The sequence below is a fragment of the Engystomops pustulosus genome, chromosome 3 (assembly GCF_040894005.1).
Source record: "Engystomops pustulosus chromosome 3, aEngPut4.maternal, whole genome shotgun sequence".
In the NCBI taxonomy this organism is placed as follows: Eukaryota; Metazoa; Chordata; class Amphibia; order Anura; family Leptodactylidae; genus Engystomops; species Engystomops pustulosus.
In genome coordinates, this window is record NC_092413.1 from 127,764,287 (window position 1) to 127,787,823 (window position 23,537).

General features: G+C 36.9%; 1 protein-coding gene across 1 annotated transcript in view; it reads right to left on the reverse strand.

Annotated features, from left to right (window-relative positions):
- Positions 1-23,537, reverse strand: part of LOC140121911 (dynein axonemal heavy chain 5-like) — a 200,949-nt gene that overhangs the window by 23,201 nt on the left and 154,211 nt on the right. Inside the window, exons 69-85 of the mRNA XM_072142073.1 lie at positions 22,781-22,888; positions 21,487-21,626; positions 19,018-19,149; positions 18,655-18,841; positions 12,523-12,671; positions 10,708-10,874; positions 9,841-9,930; positions 8,094-8,236; positions 7,280-7,363; positions 6,772-6,931; positions 6,186-6,282; positions 5,271-5,398; positions 3,264-3,523; positions 1,403-1,495; positions 485-597; positions 232-357; positions 29-137 (exon numbers count right to left, since the gene is read on the reverse strand). Of these exons, the coding sequence (XP_071998174.1) occupies positions 29-137; positions 232-357; positions 485-597; positions 1,403-1,495; positions 3,264-3,523; positions 5,271-5,398; positions 6,186-6,282; positions 6,772-6,931; positions 7,280-7,363; positions 8,094-8,236; positions 9,841-9,930; positions 10,708-10,874; positions 12,523-12,671; positions 18,655-18,841; positions 19,018-19,149; positions 21,487-21,626; positions 22,781-22,888 (2,286 nt within the window). The remainder of the gene's footprint in view (positions 1-28; positions 138-231; positions 358-484; positions 598-1,402; positions 1,496-3,263; positions 3,524-5,270; positions 5,399-6,185; positions 6,283-6,771; positions 6,932-7,279; positions 7,364-8,093; positions 8,237-9,840; positions 9,931-10,707; positions 10,875-12,522; positions 12,672-18,654; positions 18,842-19,017; positions 19,150-21,486; positions 21,627-22,780; positions 22,889-23,537) is intronic.

Genomic DNA, 23,537 nt, shown 5'->3' on the forward strand with positions numbered 1-23,537 from the left:
TGCACAATATCAGCACTGGGTACATTACCGGAGAATGCATGAGTTGAATGAGAGGAACGTTCCTCAGAAGTGCTCTCTGTGGAAGGGGAAGAGCACACTTCTCACATACTTTAACAAGGAAGTCAGTAACTTTCCTCCTATTATAAAATAAATCATGTTATACATATAAATAATACATATTTTACGATCTACATATTATTACAGTAAAAATGGTGGCATCTGCCTTCTCACCTTCCATCCACACTGAGGGCAGAGCAATATGTGTTAAAGGCAGCAGCCAGCAAACAGTTTGTGAGAAGATCACTACTATTACTTTGGTTTAATTTATCTCTCCATTCTTTTTCTTGCATTTTCAATCTTAAAAGAATTAATAAAATATAACAAATTATTACCAAATCATACTACTTTCATGTGAGCTCTGGGAACAATAACTGAAATTATTGGTGCATTCTATAAAATTACTAGAAAAGATGATTTAACAAACCTGTCCAGCATATTTAAAGCTGCATGTAGCTTCTCCCTATGTAACTGCAGATCTTCCTCAAGTTGGTGTTTATATTTGACAGCCATATCATACTCTTCATGAAGCTGTGTTACCTACCAATGGAAAGCAAAAGTTTACTAAGTAAGGACACTTGCCTTTGTATCGGACACATAGAAAAATTAGCATTCCACACAGCTAAGTTTTACTGTTATTCTTTAGATTACCCGTATATAGTATAGCTTTGTGCCAGGATGCAACAAGATAAGGGCAGTAAAGAATATCCATCCATAAAAGTGATTATAGGACAAAAAAAAAGTAGACCGCTGATACAGCATAGCATCACAAAATCGATGTAAAAAAAGTCACTAAATATTAACTTATTACCTTATTTTTCAGAATATAAGGTGCACAAAAAATCCTTTGACTTATATAGTCCAGTGCGCCTTATATATGAACCGTACTTACAGGCAACAGCTGCCTTGAACTGTGCACAGGTCTGCCACCTGCTGGTCATTCATCCTTATAATCATGTGCGCCTTATAATCCGGTACACCTTAGATATGAACCTAGACGTTTTAGCAGGCATTTGTTGATGGTGCGCCTTATACTCTGGTGCGACTTATAGCCCGTAAAATACGGGTATATTTCATTTATGATTAATTGTGACTAGCATGTTCCATTATGTTACACATATGGAAACATATGTCATTATATAAAATAATCACAGAGAAAATCAAAATATAAGAAATATCAGATGATGTCTTTCTTAAGCTTCTTAAACATAATTTTAGATTTTTTTCTTGGCAGCATGAAATTGTTGGAAACTACGGTAATTTACAACTCCAAACGGAATCAAAGATTTGTATATTGAATATGTTGTGATCAGTATATGGATCTGAACTAAATATGAACTGTTACCTCTTTTTGAAGAAGTGGAAGGTCATCTGCGGTGAGGGTGCTCAGCGTCTGATGATATAATACAGTTGGCTCTTCTTCAAAGCTCTCTGGCATCTTAATAAAATATGCATCTAATTATCTTGAATATGTGCATAGTATTTTGTTTAATGCTTAAAAACAGCTTCAAGAATGTTTGCTTAAAGTCTTAAATATGTGGGCAAATAAATAAATTGTCTTATGCAAACATAGCATAGTAGGAAGCTAGATTATAGTCTATCAAACACTGGAGACAGCAGCCTATTTTATATTTATTATGATTAGATCCATTACATTGCATATATTTTGTAATATACATACTTTACAGAACATTTTACACTCCAGATAAACACTCAGATTTCAGTTACTTAGTGACCACCCATCCAAAGTCAGGTTTTCAGTCACATCCATAGCAGGCATGCACTAAAGAACTCAGTAGTCAGCAACCATCAAACTCATTTAGAAAGATATGCAACGCAGAACATGGAATACAAATTTTTCTGGTGTAAAAGACCATCGAAATTTATACAAGCACAGAGCTAAGCTATTATATATAGGCACTGGGGCACCACAGTGCATTGTTTGTGGTGTAACATTTGGTGGAGGTAAGACTTCTTTTCATGCTCTGGACTTCCCCAACCTCTATAAAGACTTTTTCTGACTTCTCTGCAGAGCTTATTGCTCCAATGTCTTTGACTCCTCTGGTCCATTTTTTCTTTTAAATCAGTGTCATAAGCATCATTTTTCTATTCAGGGACATTTATCTCAAAGTGGAGACATTTCTTGTCCTGCACACTCCATCCTCCCTCCCTTTGTCCTGTCAACCAGCCACTTCCTGGTCTACAGGAGCATGAGGAGAGAGGAGGGGAGCTTCAGAAGGACCACCAGCAGTTTTATAGCAACATGAGGAGCAGCAGTCACAAAATGCTGGTAAATGTGTCTGCCGACCGTGCAGTACTGCATCCAGAAGCCTGTACACTTGGATTCACAGCAGAGAACCCCTTCCCCTTGTGTCTAATAATGAGTCCTCAACTGCTGCTTCCCTAAGCTCCCTTTCCTCCTCCAATTACCTTCATAGTGGCCCAGTCCCCAGCTTTCTTACATGCAACCACAATAAATAAAATAAATACAAATAATTCTGTATGCTCTAATGGGGGCTACTGATCCCAATTCTTGTGCATTTCTCTGAGGATGTTGGGTAATTTCAATTAAGTAGAAAAGATAGAAAAAATACTACACTAAATTTATTTCCTGCCCTTTTTAATCTATAAACTTCATAGTTGATCGGCAAAAGGCAGGACACATACGTGCATGTTTGAGGCTACATCAGTTTCATGCTATTTGGCGCTTCTTCAGGTCTGAATCTGAAGTCTTCGAAAAAAAATGGCCATTTGCTCAAAACAGCTGTAGCCTCAACTTGGTACCATTTGTCTTCCTTCCAAATGTTCTTGTATTGACTATTCTATTAACGGTATAAGTGGTAATATTTTGTCACTGAAAGAACTTACAGGCATTCTTTACCATCATTGAGGGCATATGAGACTGTGTAATTTCATGCAGTTAAATGTAACTATTTTTGGTTATGGTACCATATTTAGTAATCGTGCCTAGTTCTGGTAACATGTTATGAAATGGGTTTGGGCAAGGTACTAGATTGGTGCTGTCACATGCAAACTATAAACAGGCTGTTTATATGTATATATAACCCAAACATACTTATTTAACCCTTTTTTTCCTTATGAGCAAGGAGGGCACTAAAAGAGAGCTCTGCCCAGGATGCCATATAATCTCTATATTTTTCAATGTAAAATCGTCACTAGATTCAAATAATTTGACATTTACTCACCACTTTAGACTGTGCTTCTTTTACTATTAGATCTTCTTTCTCTTTTTCTAAATTAGACATTTTTTTCTGACATTCCTTTAGTGGTGCACAGAGTCGGGTATACTCTACAACAGCAACAACAAATGCCACCAAAGATGCTGCATCCTCTGAGCTGTACCGGGCAGTTGCTATAGTGATTCCTCCTCGTTTTGCATCTTTATTTTTGTTATAATCAATGTGTGAATATTTTTTGGCAGGGGTAATGGACTGTGGTGTTGCATCTAAAAATGTGAAACAGCAATTTGAGATGACAGTGTTTAAAAGCACAATTGTTTTTAATCAACAGATTATACTATTTTAACAAAGAATATACACTCACCGGCCACTTTATTAGATACACCTGTCCAACTGCTCGTTAACACTTAATTTCTAATCAGCCAATCACATGGCGGCAACTCAGTGCATTTAGGCATGTAGACATGGTCAAGACAATCTCCTGCAGTTCAAACCGAGCATCAGTATGGGGAAAAAAGGTGATTTGAGTGCCTTTGAACGTGGCATGGTTGTTGGTGCCAGAAGGGCTGGTCTGAGTATTTCAGAAACTGCTGATCTACTGGGATTTTCACACACAACCATCTCTAGGGTTTACAGAGAATGGTCCAAAAAAGAAAAAACATCCAGTGAGCGGCAGTTCTGTGGGCGGAAATGCCTTGTTGATGCCAGAGGTCAGAGGAGAATGGGCAGACTGGTTCGAGCTGATAGAAAGGCAACTCCCCACCCGTTACAACCAAGGTAGGCAGAAGAGCATCTCTGAACGCACAGTACGTCGAACTTTGAGGCAGATGGGCTACAGCAGCAGAAGACCACACCGGGTTCCACTCCTTTCAGCTAAGAACAGGAAACTGAGGCTACAATTTGCACAAGCTCATCGAAATTGGACAGTAGAAGATTGGAAAAACGTTGCCTGGTCTGATGAGTCTCGATTTGTGCTGCGACATTCGGATGGTAGGGTCAGAATTTGGCGTCAACAACATGAAAGCATGGATCCATCCTGCCTTGTATCAACGGTTCAGGCTGGTGGTGGTGGTGTCATGGTGTGGGGAATATTTTCTTGGCACTCTTTGGGCCCCTTGGTACCAATTGAGCATCGTTGCAATGCCACAGCCTACCTGAGTATTGTTGCTGACCATGTCCATCCCTTTATGACCACAATGTACGCAACATCTGATGGCTACTTTCAGCAGGATAATGCGCCATGTCATAAAGCTGGAATAATCTTAGACTGGTTTCTTGAACATGACAATGAGTTCACTGTACTCAAATGGCCTCCACAGTCACCAGATCTCAATCCAATAGAGCATCTTTGGGATGTGGTGGAACGGGAGATTCGCATCATGGATGTGCAGCCGACAAATCTGCGGCAACTGTGTGATGCCATCATGTCAATATGGACCAAAATCTCTGATGAATGCTTCCAGCACCTTGTTGAATCTATGCCACGAAGAATTGAGGCAGTTCTGAAGGCAAAAGGGGGTCCAACCCGTTACTAGCATGGTGTACCTAATAAAGTGGCCGGTGAGTGTATAAATACATTGAGAAAAAATTCTGTCAATATCCACAATCATTTAAATGTCACGTTTCCATCCGAAATAGAAGTGTGGATAAATATGGGGACAGGGCCTCAGTGTTATTATTGTACCGTACCCACCAGGTGCACAAGGTACTTTACTGGTGCACTGTCCTTGTTCTTGTCATTGTGTTTCTCTTATTTCACTAACATGTAACTCTTTGCCTGTGAACCATGTTTTCTGAACTCAAAATATCTATTGATATATACCGAGAATGTGTGTGTAATAAAAACTAAGCATGCTATTGTCTTTGCAAAATCATAAATGTAACCAGTATTGTAACCTCATTTGTATACACAAAATTTTACTGCAGCTTTAATTTTGTGAAAAAAACCCATAAAACCATTAAGCAATTAGGCTTTTTGAGTTAATTATAGTGTCTTAATATTATCATACTTACAGGGAGCAGCATTTTCTAATAAGGAACCTTCACCGGTAACACCATTGGACCCTTCTTTAGCTTTGCCAAGGTAAGCCTCAACATCTCTCAAGGTCTGGTCTGGAAGTCCGTCTTCAAGCTTAGCAATTCTAATTGAATATAAGGACACAATAACCAAGAAAACTCTTCTCAGAAGCAATAGCTGCACTTGGATGTTAAAGGTTTTTAATATGTCACCCTCAAAGTTAAAAGAATTATTTTTACATTCTTGGTTTGTTGTATGTGCAGATGTAGCACTTGTAAAGATGACTGAAAGTGTGTTCATTTTATGCGAGAACAGGAAAAATATCCAAAACTCCAGCTCCGAATAGTAGGTAAAAAATATGTATTCAGCCAGGAAAAATAAAAAGCATCACGAAGACAGACAATTACATGTTTCGGACATTGGAATCCTATTTCAAGCAGCTTTTTTTTAACCATGACTAAGGAAAAAGATGTCCGAAACATGTAGGAAGGGAGACAGCCTATTTTTACCTACTTTTTAGAGCAGGAGTTTTGGGTATTTTTCCTGTTCTTGCATTACCATCATGACTCTGGACCAGCAATTTCCTCAGTGACTCCATGACTTTCCATCTTCTGCATGTTAAGGTGAGTTGTGGTCTATTTTGTGAGTTTTTCTCACTTTACTATATACTATATTTACTATTCTATAGTATTCCTCCTATTAGCTATCACACAATAGGGGCGGCTCCCTGTAATCACTTATACTACAGACTGAGTTATAACATCTGGTTATTTGTTTAAGCCAGTCATGTTAACTAGTACTACATCTCTATGTATTTTACAACATTTTATAATATGCAGGTTTATAAATCTGCTTTTAGTTAATTAGCTGCCCACATAGAGCCAAACCTTTAATCTTTAATGAACACTTACTGATGTATCATTTCAACAAATTTGCTGGTCTCCCCAATTTGATATTGTATGTTCTTCCATCTTGCTCTGTCAACCTTGTCAGTAGAATCTCTCATACCTAATTATTGATAAAGAAATATTTTGTTCTTATGAAATATGCATCTGGGTACCTTAAATAACAAATGTTTGTCTAGCAGTAACATAACATATAAAACTCTCTTTCAAAAAATACACATTGGGGGGCATTTATCTTTAATGTAGTAATTTGCTGTTCCCTATATATTTTTTTTTTTTTGGGGGGGGGGGGGGTTGGTCTTGTTTGATGTATTGTATATCTGGCATATGAGTCTGTTTTTCATAACACAAAAGTAGCTTTTGAGCAACCCCATTCTAACCTTTTTCCTACGATAGCAGGGAAAGGAGTTTTCATGCAAAAAAGTGTGACTCTTTTAAATATTGAATTCCAAAGATACATCAGGCACAACAATGGAGTGGCGAACTTTGCTAGGTGTGTGAAAAAAGTGGCAAATTCAACAAAACAAAATCATAAAAACAAGTGCAGAAAAAAGAGAAGAGAATGTGATAAATCCCCCCTTTGTTTTCTCACCTTTCTTTGATGGAGCTGACTTGCTTACTGGAGATGACTGAAGTCTAGTGCTAGCTCTACTTGCTGACTTTTCATTTACATGAGTAGATGCTTTTTGAAGGTCATTAATGTTTTCAGTAGAAGGGAGGCAACTGATTGTGACCAACGCCATTTCCAAAATCTAAAAATACCATAAGACTTGCTAATCAATGTATATGTAGTACAAGATTTATTCCTTTGCACATCTCTGTATCATTTTAGTCATATTTTCATGCCAGTACTTTAATTTGTAAAAGAAATGCCGTATTCATATAAATCACTTCAAATATAGCCCAAAACTAAAAATTCCAGTAAAATGAAAACTATTTATAGCATTATAGGTTACAATAAAAATGAGACACGAATTATTGTGTTAGCCCACCAAATAAAATTATTAGGGCCTTTAAACCACATTCACAAAACACTAAAATGTGTCTAACCATTAAGGGGTTCATACGTTGTCTTTATTGTTTATTTTATACAGTCTTACCTGTGCAACTAAGTATGGGGGATTTTGACAGCGGACAAGTCTTTCAATACATGGTTTGTCTACTTTACTACACCAGTGCATTACCTAAATGTTAAAAGACACAAGACAGAGAGAAAGAAGATAGTATTCTAAAGATATGTTAATAAAATAGATATACAGGCGGTCCCCTACTTAAGAACACTCGACTTACATACGACCCCTAGTTACAAACGGACCTCTGGATATTGGTAATTTATTGTACTTTAGTTCTAGGCTACAATGGTCAGCTGTAACAGTAATCAAATGTGTCTGTAATGAATCTTTAGTGTTAATATTGATTCTTATGACAACCCAACATTTTTAAAATCCAATTGTCACAGAGACCAAAAAAGTTCTGGCTGGGATTACAATGATAAAATATACAGTTCCGACTTACATACAAATTCAACTTAAGAACAAACCTACAGACCCTATCTTGTATGTAACCCGGGGACTGCCTGTACTAGTAAAAAGTAAAAGTAAAATATAATCCCATCCATATATTTCTGCATGTTTGTGGCATGCTTTGGGAAATGTCTTTACTTGTATAAGGACAAATGAATGAATATAAGGTAAATGAGAGTAAGTCACTTCCGGACAGCCTTCCGTCCAGTAGCCTGGGCACAGGTTGTAACGCAATTCTGCATCACGCAGGACCTGGTGCAGAGATAATCTAGTCGCATAGCCGGAGGCCCTTAGTATATCTGGCATACAATGTGCCAGCTTTTTATAAATTTCCCCATTGATCAAGTAATGGCACTACATATAATTGTGAGATTATTTTTACGATGTTTACCTCATTTTTTATGGCTCTTTGGTTTTTCTTGAGTTCCTCTAGCTCATCAGCTACTTTCGCTGTTTTTTGTAGAATCTCGTGTAAAAATGATTTTTTACTGGCCTCTTTCATTCGATAAAATGCTTCATCATATTCATCACCATCTAGGTTATAATCAGTACATGGATGAGGTTTTACTTCTTGCAGTTACAACAAAATTGCTAAATACAAGTCCTTAAAATACTACAGTCTAAATTAAATTAGTGGTGATAAAAACGAGACTAGCTGTATGGATAGGTGCATCATGTTTTATCAACTATCCCTTCTTCCACATACATTTTAAGTGTAGTGAGCAGGACCCTCACGCCTATTGTTTGAACTAATGACCATTCCACTATACAGGCAGTCCCCAACTTACAAGCAAACCCTAGTTGAAAAAGGGAACTGTGGATGCTGATCATTTATTGAACTTCAGCCCAATGCAATGATCAACTGTAAGAGTTATCAAAGTTGTCAGTAATGAAGCTTTATCATTTACCCTTGTTCCCATGACAATCCAAAATTTTAAAAATCCAATTGTCAAACGAACAAAAATACTTTTGCCTTGGGTTACAAAATATACCTGATCCCACTTACATACAAATTAAAGGAAATCTACCACCAGGATGAAGTATTGTCAACCAAGCACACTGGTATACTGGTGTGTACATCTTCTGGCAGGATCCACTCCTGTTTTAGCTTATGTCCTGTTTTCACATAAAAGGCTTGAAAAGCCCACAGGCTCATTTGCATTTTTTTATTTTTATTTTAAAAACCAAGGGCATAAGAAGCTAAAAGAAAACCGGATCCTGCCAGAGGGGGCACACACCAGTATGTAAGTGTGCTTGGTTTACAATCCTTCATCCTGGTGGTAGATGTCCCTTAAGAACACCCCTATAGAACCTATATCGTACATAACCTGGGGACTTCCTGTACAGTAACTTCTTATTTTATGGAATCCTTGATTTGTAAAGTGGCTGAATAATATGTGGTTGCTATATAAACAACATTATGATTACTTACACCTTATGATAAAAATATAATATAATGTAAGGTTTGTAGAATTATATGATTTCTACATAGCTACATATATTTCACATTTAAAAGGGGTTTCCCAAGCCCCCAGTTTTTATACTGATATATGTCATTTGTGGGGTCTGGAGGGGATGGAGCTGAAAGAAGAAGTCTGCATTCACTGTATAGTGGTGGCATCTCAAGCTCAGCTCTCACAGTTACTTGGACATCCACATGACTCAATGCAGTTTGCTGGATGGAATCAGGTATAATTGTATATACGTTTAAAAGTAAGTGGAACCAATAATGTAAATCGTAAAAGCAGATTGAGAATTAGTATTAAAAAGGCTATGGGAACTTGTCATCTGGATTTCACATGTTCATCTAATGAAAAGTTCCCTTTAAAATTAAATATAAAAAAGGAAATGAACTAAACTGAACTGAACCCTAAAGGGCCTTTTTTAATAGGAGCCAATTTGCCAAACTATTGCTCAAAAGGTCTGTCTATGGCCAACTTGGCTTTCCTGAAGGCTGTTTTTTACCTTTATTTTTTAAACATATATAATAGTCACACATTGGTGTTCATGTATCAAACTGATATGCAATTTTCAAAGGAGAAATGTACACACTATTGTTAATTTTATATAACAGGCTATTAGATGAATTTATAATATTCATGATATTATGAAATACAAATAGTTTTAAGAGACAATACCATCTTTCAATAGTTCGTCGTTATCGTCAAAGTTGTCAAATTCGTTTTCATTTTGTGAAAGGAAGATTTGCAGAGTCTCATCTCCAATACCTGATAGGAGTAAAAACAGAAAAGGGAAAAAAGTTACAAATTATCATGCTAACTCATGCCGAATCATTTTGGCTAAAAGGTGTACACGTACATACACATATAGAAGAATAATAAGCTATAAATATAAGCTCATAAATAACTATTTGGGGCACATTTATAAAGAACAGTGCAGTGTTTACTATGTGCAGTTTGCATGTGTAGTGTGCAGGGTATGCCAGATTCATGGTTTGTGGCACACATTCTTCATGGCGCCCTCTGCACAGCTCCGACAGAGTGTACCAACTTTTCTTTGGAGCACCTTTAACATAGGGCATGCGACACAATTCTGCATGATCACTATCGTGCATGGTCCCACATTGCACCGGGGCGCCCCTTTCAATCACGAAATTTGTGTTGCGTGATGAACAGGGCAGCCACAACACAAAAGCATCATGTGCGAGACAATGTGGCGTGGACAGTTCTTAAATACCTGTGCAAGCAGTTTGCACATAAAAGAATGTGCAAAATCTGACAGAAAACTGGCGCAAGGTCCATAATGGGGCCAAAGTCTATGTGCCCCATTATGTTTGGGATTTGGTTCACTTTTGTTGCGGACTGTGAAAGAAACATAGCAAAAAAGATACATGTTGCCGTTGTGTTTCACTTTGATTATAAGCTGTTATTTGTGTCTTCATGTGTACAGCTAAAACATGATGTTTGCATTCCCCCTACACCTTTTCTATGTAAAAAGTGTAAATTGTTTTAAGAAAGAAAGAAAGAACCAGTAAAAAGTAATACCTAATATAGCTTTAAGTTGCTCCAACATAGACATCTTAGTAATAAGTTTATTTAAAATATCCGATACACTGATTTGTGCTTCCTTGTATTTTTCTTCAAGACCACCCATGTTTTCCTGAGCTTTCTTTGCGTCTGTCCTGGTATTAGCAAGTGTCTCAAGTACATACCTATTAACATAAAAAAAAACCATAGCTAGTTCATGCAGCACTAGTTAAAATAATAACATCTACATAATAATTTATGTAAATGCCTTTTTTCATCCGTTTTATCATTTTCCCCCAAATGACTTGTATCAAACCAGTGTATTTACAATCCATATTACATCCATGTTTTATGGTCAATAATAAGGTGGTAGTAATGATCTATTCTTCTTTGCCCAAGTCAGTTTTTATTTCATACCCATGATTGAAAAACTCTGCTTATCCTGCTTATTTGTCAGTTGTTTTTTCTAATATAGTCTATGGGTGAGGGTAAAAAACTGACATACGAAGCATTTGAAGCGTATTTAGTCTGTATTCACCCAGTAGTTCATCAGTATTTACATTTATTCATGTTATTCCTACTCCGTAAAAAATGTAATGTGTTTGCATACTAGAAAAAATACTTAAATACAGATAAAGAAATAAAGATCTATCAATGAAAGACTGATGGTATACTATTTAACTGCAGATGGGGGAATTTATTAAGAATTGCACATTGTGCATCGTTCTTAATAATCCCCATACTGGCACAGAACATGCTGGATTTACTAAGTGATTGCGCGCCAGAGTAAGATTTACACCAAGTGTGGCCAGGCATAGATTTCTGCTATAACATACACCAATATTCTGGCACAGGATAAAGCAACTTTGGCAGGTATGGGTGATCCCTAACTTTCTCTGTGCCTTGCCATGTCTACTGGGGCTTAATGATTTGGTGCATAAAGGATCTGAACTGACTCTACATTCGTGAAGGTGAAATAGAACGGGGTAAACCAGCTTGTAGCTTTTCTATTTGTGCACAAAAAATTTCACCCAGTTTTGGGGACCTAGTGCAAAAAGTTGTTCCCAAATTGAGTGACCAAAAATTAACGAGCGAGTGTCAGATAGGAGCATTACTGTGGTGCCGACACTTCATAAATATGCAGGAAAACAGCAGGAAAAAAATCCTCAAAAAACTTGTCGAAAAGTCAATAAAGAAGGAAATACTTAGGATTTTGTCTTATTTTTGTGACTTTTTTTGGCCCATTTGATTAATTTGCGGCAACATTGGCGACTTTTTCATTTGCCTAGCAAAGTTAGCTGTGTAAAAAAAAAATCAATTTTGCGTCAACCTATGTAAAAGTCCTAATTTTGATGCAAATCGTTGGTTTACAAGTTGCAAATAAATTGCAATCCTGACCAGGTGTAGGGAAACTTTAGAAGAAGTTGCAGAAGAGTTTGAAACTTTTGTGCAACATTTTAATAAAATGTCGCAAAAGCTCCAAAGGCTCAGCTGCCTGATATATCAACCTCTAAGATAAATCAAACAAGTCTAAAACCCAGAAAAAAAAGAAAAGATGCACGAATGTCCTGAATAAAGTCAAATGGCATCCGGGCATCTGACTAAAGTCAAATGGCATCCCCTTGACATCCCCCTTCCAGATTTCAGAGGAAGACTGAAGTTGCATAGTTGCTTACAGAGTATGGGAGTGCAAACAATCTGCTCTGTATTGCATCTTATTTCCTTTGCATCTGTATTTCTGGCCTTTGGACTTGTCTATTTTTCCATGGGAGGCACATGGACTGAATAGGAGCAAATTAGACCATATTTTTTTATATTAAATTACATACTTACTTTAGCTGATTATTTGTGTTGTACTGTTCTTCCGATTTCTTTAGGAAGATACGTTTTATATTATCCAAGAACATTTGTAATGTGCTGGGACCAACATAAACTTTGTCTGTCATTGCTTCTCCCATTGAAATTAGAAGCTTCAGTTTTTCCTGGTGGAAAAATTAAATACATTTTTATAAAAACACAGCAATTCTAAATTATTTTAAACTTTTCGTACCATTGTTGGTTGTTGCAGGAGAAATACTAAATGGTCAGTAATATTACAATAAATTTTGTATAAATAAATAATACAAATAAATATAAATAAAATCCGTCTTTCTCTACTAACTTAACTCCTGGAATGCTTCCTGAAAAAAATGAATTTAATTTTGAAATTACTACTGTATTCTAAAAGCAAGATGGATATAACGTCACAGACATAACAGTTGCAGATTGTATAGAAGTTCTATGGAGAGTGAACAGGGCAGGTGTTACAGTTAGTTTGGCCTAACCCCACTAGATCAAGGAGAATTGTAAATGACAAAATATTCTCCTTAGAGGAAAACTGCTGAAGATATTTCAGGTTACAAATCATATAATTGCCAGAAAGAAATACTTTTACTTTCAGCAGGCCGGGGAGACATAAACAGAGTACAGCAACAAAGAATACAATAGCCAAGCAGATAGCAGAAAGAGTATAAGCTCACTGCTCAGAGCTGGATTAACAAACACAGCGAGAACAGCAATAGGTTAACGGTCAGCCTCCATAGACACATACACAGGCTGGAATGCAAAGCCACTTATCAAATGAGAAGTAAACCTTTTACTCTCTAGCCTGTTTTTCCCCAAACCAATCAGAATTAATGTGTTAACAACACTTAGGTAAATGTCATCTAAAAAAAATGTAACTTCAAAAACATTTGATAAATCTATGTATAAATGAACTACATATAATATACATTTTTTGTTCATGAATAAAAAACAGTACAGGCAGTCCCTGATTCAAGAGCAACCAACCTACAGATGACCCCTAGTTACAGACCTCTCTGCATAATGTGACCACTTATCTGGATGCTTTACTTTAGTCCGAGGCTGCAATGATCAGCTGTAAGGTGTCTGTAATAAAGCTTTATTGATAATCCCTGTTCCCATGACAACACAAAATTTGGAAAATCTAATTGTCACAGGGACAAAAAAAATGACAATGGTAAAATATACCAGTTCCAACTTACATACAAATTCAACTTTAGTATAAGCCTAAAGAACCTGTACAAGGCAGTGAACATTATTAGTAAAGACCTTTAACTGGAGCTGATAGTGGATCACCCGTACCTTGAATGACCACTAATAATTTATGCAAAGTTATTTGAAAGGTGAGGATCCCTGTAAACATATACTATGTTAAGGAGGTCGCACTGGTTTCGGACGCCATCTTGACTACTGTCCGCCATCTTAGATACAGCGGCCATGTTCCCTGACCATTGTCAAGTTAATATCATCATTCAAACTTCATTTTATGTAACCTGTTTGCTTGCCTGTCAGCTAATACCCTTTGACATTTAATGAGAAGCCAGTCTGTCCTTGATGCTACATTATATTATGATTCTGGAGCCACTTATCATCTCCTTCTCAGCAAACTAGTATAAACAATATCTGTGTACAAGGTCTCTGAGAACTGAGCACAATTAATTAACTTTTTTCCCAGAATGTGCTGATGACCAATAGTTTTGGAGTATACTATTCACGCCCCTTTGATGATTCTTCTGGCTGTTATATATTATGCATTTTGATGATTAAAGGGGAGAAGATCTTGACTAAGAGATTGACGTATGTCTTGGTCTTTATGTTCAATCATGGGTTAATTAGGACTCACCTTACAAAAGTCAAGAGGGCTGTTGGGGCCCTGCATAAAAAAATCCCTAACAAATACAAAAAGTAAATAGACAATTACCAATAATAGGAATCAGTTAGGAACAAGGCAGGGCTGGCTGCAGGGAATCTCATAAGTGGGGGGGGGGGGTGCTAGCTGCTCGTCATTTTCTACGTGGTGGGCTGGCTGAAGGGCATTTCACAAGTGTGGGGGGGGGGGGCTGGCTGCAGGGCATTTCATTACTGGGGAAGCTGCTGGGAATTTTATTACTTGGGGAGGCTGTGACCAATGCATTTCCCAACCTAGCCCTATACTTGAGTCAATGCGTTTTCCCGGTTATTTGTGGCAAAATTAGGGGACTCTTTAATATGAAGTTAAAATGAAAATGTTTATGTTCTTTACTAAATTAATAAATCTGCCTGTACATCCAATCCAATTCTGCCTGTACATCCAATTCTTTATTATTAGGTCCGTTAAAAGATATGAGCAAAAATAACAAACTCCCCAAGCTGTGTGAATACAGGCTTAGTGGATATGTTCCCACTTGTATAAAACTTTAATATCGTATATAGGGTTATAGGTATGGGACCACCCCAACCTCTCTCATTTATACACTAATTGTTTCATGGAGAACAAACCACTACGAAGTTACACGTATCTCCCATTTATTGAAGTATTGACACAATGTACAAAGGTTGTGCTTGGTGTGCAATCAACACTAGATATAATGTTGATCATAGAGCTGTATGCACACTCGATTATATTGTATAACAACCTAAGATGCAGGCCAAGTTCCTCATTTTAATTTATACTGGCATATACTGAAAAATTGCATGTCAGCAAGATTTTCACCGGCATCTTTACCCTAATAGGTACACATATAACACCTAAAGTACACCTAAAATACACCTAACACGTTTATTTGCTACAAGTACACAAATTGTGTAAGGTTGCAACAAGCACTCAACACTCACTGTCTAGACTTGGCATATTTTACAGCTAACTGACTAGACTACCTACAGTTCTTTAGGTGAGACTCATGCACAAACAATGCGGGCACTGGTATGGCCGTGCGTTGTGTTAGGATTCTGGGCTATTTAAAGGTTAAGCTCCACCCAGGGGCGGATCACAGGGAACCCCTACATCTCTAGGAAAATCCTCTAAACAGGCGGAGGCATATGGCATCACAGCAAAAACATTGCTAGAACGCCAATACTTAGCGTGAAAAAAGTCCCATAATAGTATATGGTCTACTGTCACTATATGATATTCTATCCGGAGGGTTAAAGTCGCGATCCCCTAAAGCAATAACTAAATTCTTGCAACAGCATTGACTAGGACTAGAGGCATGCTTAGAGTTGGTATTTCCACCGATAGTATGCCAAAAGACATCGACATCTATCTTCAGCAATAAACAGAAATTTTACCAAACCGATACCATAGTGTGGATATTATGGATATTAAAGACTTATGTTATGGATATTAACGATGTCACTGTATAATAACAACAAAGTATATCTCTATACTATGGGCTAACTTGCTCTAATTACCCATAGACGCATCAAATCCAGAATGGATGAGCGTTACCCAGAGATTACTTAGTGATATTACAATATGAAATGTACGGGGGTCTATCAAAAAACCTGCACTAAAAAATATCAAATGAAACACGCATAAGAGATGTGTTCATTTAATCTATTGTTTGTCAATCAAAAATCCATCTGGATTCACGTTGGGACACTTTTCTTACAACCTCAATGATTTGAAACTGCAGGTTGCTATGGTTCCCAAGATGTTCTTGCCAAACATGTCTGGATACAGCAGTATCCTCCTCATTTTTTATATCATTTATATGGTCCTAAAATATCCTTCTGGCTTCTCTGATGGTCTCGCCAACATATTGAATGTCACATTTGCAAGTCAAAAGGTAAATGACCCCCATTGTTTTACAATTGGAGAAATCTCCTATTTCATATGTTCTACCTGTCACAGTGCATTCAAAGGTCCCTATATTTACATGCCTTGCAGGCGTAGGTTCCTTTGGGTGTCTCGCCTTATACTTGGGTTGACTTATACTCGAGTATATACAGTAACTCAAGATACACAAATATTTGTTTTTAATGTTTAAACAGACTATAAGTGAGACCACAAAGGTTGAAACGCGTTGGTTTTGTCACCATCGGTTTTAAATCTAATATATAAAGCTGAGTGTATGTGTGTGTATGTATGTCCTCTAAAGGAACGTGCAGCGTCAAGTTTACAATCACCAAATTTTGCACAGTCGCTCTCTGTGACTCAGGGAACGTCATAGACTGGGTTTTGAGCCAATACTTTCATATACAGGAGGCATTGTCTGCTGCTGCTGTGGCAGTTAGAAGCTGAGCCATGATTGGTTGCTATACTGCCACAGGTCATTAATATGAGCTTTGATTGGTTACTATAGGCAATGAGTATAAGATGCTTATGTGTGAGATAAGATGGAAAGAGACCGAAAGACACGCATGGAGAGTTAGTGACAGAGACAGACAGGGACTGTGAGTAACAGAGAGACAGACAGGGAGCATGAGTGACAGAGAGAGAGACAGGGAGTGTAAGTGACATAGAGAGAGGCAATGAGTGTGAGTGACGGACAGGCAGGGAGTGTGAATGACAGAGAGACAGGCAGGGAGTGTGAGTGAGTGAGTGACAGAGACAGCCAGTGAGCATGAGTGAGAGACAGACAAGAAGAATAAGAGAGTGAAAGACAGAGACAGACATGAAGAGTGAGTGAGAGACAGAGAAAGAGAGAGACAGGGAGAGTGAGTGTAACTGAGAGACAGACAGGGAGAATAACTGAGAGACAGACAGGAAGAGTAAGTGAGCGAAAGACAGAGAGACAGGCAAGGAGATTGAGTGAATGAGTGAGTAAGTAAGAGACAGGCAGGGATAGTGAGTGAGTGACAGACAGGGAGATATATTTTTTATTGTTAACCAATTCTATTTTGTTATAGCTAAGAGCAGTTATTTACTATCCTGGGCAATGCCGGGATCTACAGTTAGTAATTAAATAAAAGTGAAGCAACTTTTACTATTATATTTACTCCCTAGAGTACTAGATCAATTTTGGCACTACAATACGCACTAGGAAAGTGGTCAACTGACTTACATTTGCTATTCTAGTACAACCCAATTATTGCACAAAACTTTGGTGACTTTTTGACACTAAATTGTAGCATGCAGGTAAATTTTGAAACAATAGAAACAATATTTTTGCAAGGGAAGAGTAGCTCTTCATCTAGGGGACATTCTAAATCCGAACAAGACAGAAAAAGTTTGCCTAGTTGGCTAACTCACTTTCCAAGTCAAGAAAAATACATCCAAAAATGGGTAAGAAATCCAGCACAATGTACTAGTACCATAAATAAAACGTAACTTTTAATAAGTACTGATAAAATAAGTTCACAGTGAACCATAATAATATGCACATCAACCATCTAGTCAGCAAAAACACATCAGAAAGGGAGCTTGTTCAGACCTCCAATAAGTCTCATTTGAACCCGGTCACCATTAATACCTCACCATGTCTTACTGCATTCCTGTATAGAATACGCCAATACATATAGCCACCATAGTAGTATAACTTGTATTATAAGGGCCACTGCTCATTTCTGATTCATTTTAACTCCTTGATGTGGAACTTTTGCAGCCATACTTAGTATCAAGGCTGCATAGACCACTACATTACTTCCCCTGATGAGTGCGTCACACGGCGTATGAAACGCATAGGAATTACATATTAGGGGATAAACGGGGTCTGTAAGGCACAGTACTGAGACCGTCCTTGTCAGGGCGGGAGCAATATTGTGGGGTCAGGATACTAACCGATCGTAGGGCTTAATAGGTCCTGTATCTCCAGACCAGTACCGCTCAACCAGGAGAAGGACGATGCACCATGTCATATGCTATACAGGAATGCACTAAGACACGGTGAGGTATTAATGGGAACCGTGTCAGACGAGACTTATTGATGTGTTTTTGCTGACTAGATGGTTGATGTGCATATTATTGTGGATTACTGTGAACTTATTTTATCAGTAATTATTAAAAGATACATTTTTTTATGGTACTAGTACATTCTGCTGGATTTCTTAATCAAGGGGACCTGGCACAACGTATTACATGACTATCCATTGAATAGTCTCCACTGAATACTGCATTTCTTTTTTAGATGATTATAGCTATCCAAATGATTAGTAGCAGATTTTTGTTTAGATAAGCCAGATAACTTATTTTATGATATATACCTGAGTAATATCTCGACAGTATGGAAATTGGATAGCATCCACATCTCTAAGCCAACTGTTGTCCTGGCCAGCCTCTTTTGACTTAATTGAAAAAATGCTGGAATCACTGTTTCCTGTCCATGGAACCTGATCGTTGTGATGTAGCATGTAACTGTGAATCAAAGTAATAGCTGTTGCTACATTTTCACTGAAAATACAATGGAAAATAAGAATTAGTGAGGTAAACATGTTTTCCTTCTTTAAATTTCCAATCATTAAAAATGTATTGTTGTTAAACCTTAAAACTGTTCCATACATGAATAATACAGAACCTGTTCCATGAATACTGATGTATCTACAATAACACATGAACAGCAGTCATACCGTGTTTCTTCTGTGTGGGCTTCCATAATCCTGTGTTGCATTATGTAGTGTTTGGCTTCCCTGTTGATAACATCTTGTGACCAGCTGTCAATCCAGATAAGTTGGCAACCGGTTAAGAATCCAGGGTATTTTCTATGGAAATATATGTATAATGTAGATATAAAACTATAGGATATGGAAAGTAAAAAACTTGATGTGTCCTCATACATATAAGCATCATTTATAAATTTGGTCACATTTCAGAACTGACTTACAGACAAACCAAATTCATTAAATACTGTGCGGCATAATAAACTAATACTACTTAGTTTAATGATCTTTATTAAATTTGAGAGAAAGCTCAGAAAAAAAATCTGGGTGCAACTGCCATGAGGTGAGTTGAGTTTCTCACCTAAGGCACCAGATTGTAGGTCCCTGAAGTCCCTCACCCTCAGTAAGATAATTTGTACAAATCATTTTGGAGTTGCCAAGGCCATATATTAAATAGGTGAATGCTATCAGGGGTCATAGTTATAACACCAGAATCTAACTGTGCTGTGGTACATAAACAGATTTACAGATATATAATATATATTTGGAAAACAGTGTGTTCATGTGTGAGGGGTACATATTATTTAGGACTGTGTGGGACATAGTTATTATCCCAGGACACTAGTCTGCAAGTGAATGTGACATTTTCAGGGGTTCTGTGTGAAACTGTGCTGGAAGGAGTTATGGCCAGGAGAAGTAGTCATTAAGTTATGTACTCAATGGAGAGGAAATATCAACTGTAAGGAGTACACAAATATGAAAACCATGGCAGATAGAAAGAGAAGGTAGATTAAACAGTAAATGTACATTTATTGCTGCTATATATTTATGTGCAGCATATTCACTGCTGATATATGTTTATGTGTTTAGTATTTTAAATACAAAGTTACACTAGTTTTTCTCCGCAAATATTTATGGGCTGCTTCCAGACTTATTCATTTTTATTGGTCTTCCCCCACACATGAACATTGGGTTAAAAAAGTGTATCAAATATGCAGTTTTTAAGAGATCTCCCACAGGTAACCTATTGTAGATCTGGATAGTAAAAAGAAAATGAAAAAATATGAAAAAAATGTTTCATCAAATTCTAAATTATACAATATCTAAATTATACAATATCTTGATAATTTCTAGTTAAGATTGTGTAGTCTGGACAGTGCTTTATTTCCTTTTTACAGTTTCAAAGCTGATTTAAGGCCTCACTGCTGATCCATGTATTTTATGAAGAAAGATGTGTCTTGTTGAGGACATTGACTGTGATATTGTGCAACCAGCTGTAGAACATTGGTGACAAGAAATGATTGAGAAGATAAGTCACAGATTTTCATTGTATAAGTTTATCAACATGAATCATACAGCTATGAATCTTTTGGGTTCAAAGAGCCACACAGATAAAGAAGAAGAAATGAAGAGGTCAATACATATGTCAAACCTTTATACTTAACCACAAAGCAGTGGCCAAAGGAGCCTTTACATTAAATTTTGGGAATTTTTTTTTTTTATATAGGTGTGGGACCAGTATCTACCAGGTACGCAGGTCCTCACCTGCCATCAATTTGTTTAAATATACCCCTCATTAAAGATAAAGGAATAACAATTATTCTGAATGAGATTTAAAGGAAATCTACCATCAGAATCAAGCATTGATAAAGTTCCTCTCTGGTTTTTGCAATCTAGCCATGGCATTTTGGCTCTTTGAATGCCAAAGTGAAACCCTGAAAAGAAGACAAAATTGTTGTATTATCACTTCTGTCTTCTCTCACACTACATATTTCTGAATCAACATTATGTACTGAATATAGATTTAATTGGACCTGGGGACCATGTGATCGCCAGGTTCCTTCCAATGTAGTCCAGTCGTGTACTGGGGATTGTTTCCCCCTGAGGGCTCTTATAAGTCCCCTAGTTTCAGTGGAAAACTGGAAATTAAAAAATTCTAAAGCGTCATTAAAGGAAATCTACCAGAATTAAGTACCATAAACCATGTGGTAATCTTCTTATATTTTTCCTTCTTTCTTCTAAAATTAATTTAAAATTATGCTAATGAGCCTGAAAGGCTATTTGGGCAGTTCCAAGATCCTCCCTGTGTTTAAAATTCACAGCCTGTTAGACTTTCTCATCCTCCTGCTGTGCTTGGCAATTCCCATCCCTGATGTAATCTCACTGCAGCAAAGAAGGGGAGGGGGAAGTGCTCCCTGCACACTATAACAAGCTGTGAAGGGCTCTGGGAACCACCCAGTAGCCTTCAAATGCATTAGAATAATTGTAAAAATTGATTTTAGAAGGAAGGATGCCATGGATAACAAATATAAGAAGATGACCACAGTCACAGTACCTGGATTTTTGAGTAAGTGTCCCTGGTTTATCCATCCTTGATTTTGATGGTAGTTTTGCTTTAATAAATTTGTTACTTTAAGACCAGCAAAGTAGTATGCTTACCCTGAGGCAGTCTTCAGTAGTTCATCGTATGGAGAAATGCAAACTATTATCCGTAGATATGATTTCACTTGAGAAATAAAGTACTTGGCTGGGTCATAACCAAGGTGTGGATGTTTTCTGCGTAGTGCTGGTCCCAGAACCTAGAAATATATATAGATGCTCTCATGAGCTTCATCATAACTTATTGCATGTTTAATCCGTTTTAATTTTGTTTTTACCCATTTGACAAAATAATCTTTACTAAAAAGTTTCATTTTGTTCTTTTGATCAGTTATGTATGAATACGTATTCAGTCAAAGAGCTCCACATACAATACTCATTGACCTCAATGGAAATAATTGGTCTTTAAAAAGGACCAAAACTTAGCATGCCCCTTAAGAAACAGTTAGATTACCCACATCTGCATGGGTTCATTACAGTTAATGAATCCGGTCCTTGTCCACGAAAACATGAATAGCAGATATCTGTTATAAATAGGAGTGTTTGTACAGTGCATGTATAAGGTGTAACAATAATTTTCACATATGAGTTTAATTTTGTTGCAGTTTCCTTGGCTCTCTCTCAGTTTCCACCAGCTATCTGCTGTTATAAACTATTATTGACACTGAGTGATTAAATGGGAATTCTTCATCTAACTCTTTCAAATAGAACATGAAAGGTAAATTTTAACATCAAATAAGAAGGGGGTACAGGCAGATTGAGCCTTGATTTGAACCCCCTTCCCCTGCTGTCCCTACCTACTTGATGACAGCCCTAGATAACAGACCCAAACTGGAAGATGTTTGCTACAATGAATAATATGAGTTAATGTAAGAAAGAAAAGCGGAAGTCAAATTCTGCAAGTTAAGTCAAATGAAGAGAGTACATCAGAAACAAAATTGTAATCAAGAAAGTAGTCAGAGATACAAACTGAAGTCATAACCAGTTGGCAATGCAGTACAAAATCAGGAGGAAAGGGTGGTCAGAAAACCAAGCAAAAGGTAGGCAACTTATGTCAGGGAGAATAATCACAAAGGTAGGTAAATTGATGGGAACATATCCTATGCAAGACTTATGTAGAGGAAACAAATAATCAGCCACTAGTGGCTAGTAAGTAATCATTGATTGCAATGGTCCATTTAACGCAATTAGCTTGTTGCCTAAAGAATAGCCAAATGGCAAAGCGTTTGTCTTCAGAACAAACTAATAAACATGTTTCACAAAAAAAAAAATCAGTGGGTCACATATCACAATTGGGTCACATAGCACAAATATAACAACTATTAATTTAGCCAACTTTTTATTTAGCACATACCTGCAGGAGATCATTCATCTCTTCATTTGTGAACAATGATGAGTATTCCCCACAGATCAGTAGGCTGTTGATGGCATTAAGGCAGCTCTTAGTGGTCAGCTCTTCAGCCTGTCATTGGTTAGATACACATTTTTATATAAACCAAAAAAGGTTTCTATTCAATAGGCAGTTTATTTATTATTTATATAGGGTTAGGATCTATTTATTATTTTATTATTTAGGGCCAGCGTTGAAAAAACATCCTTATGAGCATCCAGTATAGATTCCAATAAAAATATTCCCTGGTATCCGGTAAAATGACCAAGTTATAGTTAATCAGATGGAATAATTTGGTCCGTACTAATAATCTGGAATAATCTGTTCATACTAATCAATAAAAGCTTCCGCAATTTTTTGTGGCAAAGACAATAATTTGCGGCAGGGTGCTTATCCTATTGTGTGTGGGTAATATATTACATCTTTACATCAATCTTTTTTGTTTATTTAATCTAAGTAAATTACACGTTTTTTGTAGATTAATTTCTTAAAGGAGTCCAAACAATATAGCAACCAAAAACACCAAATGGTCAATAGAGTTATATTACTTATAACATAATGGATCCTCAATAAGGTTCAAATAAATACCAACTCACAAAAAAGGAATCCATTAAAAAAGTATACAATAATTCATCTTTATTGAAGTACAATCCTGACACAAAATGGTGGGAAAGAATTGTAAATTGTAAAGTGCTTATGTATCAATAAAAATTGTAAATAC